The sequence below is a fragment of the Austrofundulus limnaeus genome, unplaced genomic scaffold, assembly GCF_001266775.1.
Source record: "Austrofundulus limnaeus strain Quisiro unplaced genomic scaffold, Austrofundulus_limnaeus-1.0 Scaffold673, whole genome shotgun sequence".
Taxonomy (NCBI): domain Eukaryota; kingdom Metazoa; phylum Chordata; class Actinopteri; order Cyprinodontiformes; family Rivulidae; genus Austrofundulus; species Austrofundulus limnaeus.
Window position 1 is genome coordinate 239,980 of NW_013953075.1, and position 2,354 is coordinate 242,333.

Here is a 2,354-nt window from a genome sequence, read left to right on the forward strand (position 1 = left end):
GGTATGTAGTGTCAGGTTTATGGTCGGGTATGTAGTGTCAGTTTTAGGGTCGGGTATGTAGTGTCAGTTTTAGGGTCGGGTATGTAGTGTCAGTTTTAGGGTCGGGTATGTAGTGTCAGTTTTAGGGTTGGGTATGCAGAAAGAAAAACGTGTGAAGTATCAATCTCTACTATATAAGGTTTGTTCTGTCTAGTTTCATCCCACTCTAAACAGCATTAATTTGCAGCATCATGTCTCATTATGTTTGTTAAACACAAATAATTTGCAAATTTTACATATTTTCTCACTTTTTTTTACCACTGCAGCTCTTTGTCCTCACAGGATGAATAAATCTCATTTCTTCTTTTTTTATGCTCTTGTTTGGCAGGTGCACGACTCTTCACTACGACTCTGATCTTCCTTTGACATCCATCATCATCACCTTCCACAACGAGGCCAGGTCCACGCTGCTTCGCACAATCAAAAGGTGACATCTGGACTTAGTTTTTAATCTGCTCACATCAGTTAATGGCAACAAATTCTAACATTTAGGTCATTCTGTTCTGTTTTAGATTCTGTCTTTTACGTTTAGATTCACTTCTCTTCTTCATCCCTGATATTTATTCTACACAGTTCTTTAGCTTTCAAAACTTGTCCAATTTCACCATTTCTACAGACTATTACCAGATTAGTACCGGCCAATCATGTGACTTGATCGTTTGTTTTTAGCGAATTCAGTTAAACCCTTTGTTCACACTGAGTGCAGATTTCATAATTACACACCTGGAAAACAAAAAGCATTTCTTCAAGGAATGTTACTTTTATTGTTTTAATCAGCAGTGAAATATGATGACTCAGCATTTCTATGTGTTTCGAGCTTTGGTAATCTGTATCAGTCGAACATTTGTTTTGTGATGCAGCAGCAGAACCAAACACGTGTGCTTTTTTTTCCATACGTGAGCCTGACCCAGAACCTTTGAGCCAGGCTTGTATTTTATTTTGATAGTATCAGCAGGTTACCAACCGGCACTCAGACCAACAGACACCGTCCTGACGAGCGCTCTGTGAGCTGGCTGGAGTTCAGCTCATTATGCTGCTCGGTCAGCAGGGACCGACTACGTCTCCTTACTATCACAGAGGACATTGTGTGTTTGCTGTGTGTGTGTGTGTGTTTGCTGTGTGTGTGTGTGTGTGTCTGTCCTCCCCCTCAGCTATTCTCAAAGCTCTGCAGTTTTCAACCAATTAAAAGACAATCTGTCTCTCTGGGCCTCTGTTCTCCCGTTGGCTCTGCCTCGCTCTGCGTGAGTGTGTGTGTGTGTGTGTGTGTGTGTGTGTGTGTGTGGTTGTCAGCAGTGACTTGGAGCTGGAAGTAGTTTAGCTGCCTTTTATTTTTATTTAGTGAATTTGGAGCATTTTTCTCTCACCGGGGAGCTCTCGATGCTCTCAGGCTGCTCGTTCTGCTCGACGTTCAAACGTCTGAAGACGAGAACTGATTCTGTTTCAGAAACACTCATTTGTGCAATATTTGACATTTTCATTAGTGTTAAATTTACTTTCCCTTCAACAAAATTGATTTAGCAGAGAAGCTGTTTGAACTTAAAATCAAAGTTGCCACTTCTGACAACCATGGAGATAAATGGATCAATGATTCTTTGTTTAAAAATACAATTAGTCTTTTGGTAAAGAAATCAAGGTTTTGATATTTTTAATTGTTGATCCGAAACATATCATAAATGGAAGGGTTAACTAAAGCGCTGTTAGAACTTGTAAGTTGTAAAATTCAGCATGAACCAATTCTGGCTGACTTTTATCGCTGCTGTGAGTTCATGTTTGGCTCAGAGGAGGAAGTTGGAGAAACCAAAACCTGACTACCAGGTACTTTTTGAATCTATTCCGTACGAGGTTTCCTATTCAAAACTTGAAATGGTTCAGCCTGACCCCTCACCCTGAGGCCAACATCCTCCAGAATCATGCAGGAACTCAAACCCTCCACCACATTAAGGCTCGATCGGCTTCAGCCTCAGACATGAGGAGGTMCGGACTGAGCTCTTCCTCATCCACAGGACTCAGCTGAGGTGAATCAGGTTTCAGATTAGGAGCCGAGTCCTGGTTCTGTTTTAAATGTAAAGATTAAAAGACCTGTCCTGGTTAGAAATCCCTCTGAGGTTCTGCACATTAATGTCAGGGTCAGTTTATTTATATAACACACACGTGTCAAACTCGAGTCTCAACTTAAAGGGCACCTATTGTGCAAAAATTAACTTTTTTCATGTTTTTAAACTTACTTTTGTGTCTGTACTGCTTCTAGATACAGAGCCCACGAGGGGATATTGTTTTTTTTTTTCTTTTTCGTTCCCTCGCAATACTTTTGCGTT

At 40.7% G+C, this 2,354-nt stretch overlaps 1 protein-coding gene across 1 annotated transcript in view; it reads left to right on the forward strand.

Annotated features, from left to right (window-relative positions):
• galnt14 (UDP-N-acetyl-alpha-D-galactosamine:polypeptide N-acetylgalactosaminyltransferase 14 (GalNAc-T14)) overlaps positions 1–2,354 on the forward strand; it is a gene marked incomplete at both ends in the record, with an annotated part of 185,192 nt that overhangs the window by 131,955 nt on the left and 50,883 nt on the right. The window contains 1 exon segment of the mRNA XM_014027694.1: positions 368–466. Within this exon segment, the coding sequence (XP_013883148.1) occupies positions 368–466 (99 nt within the window).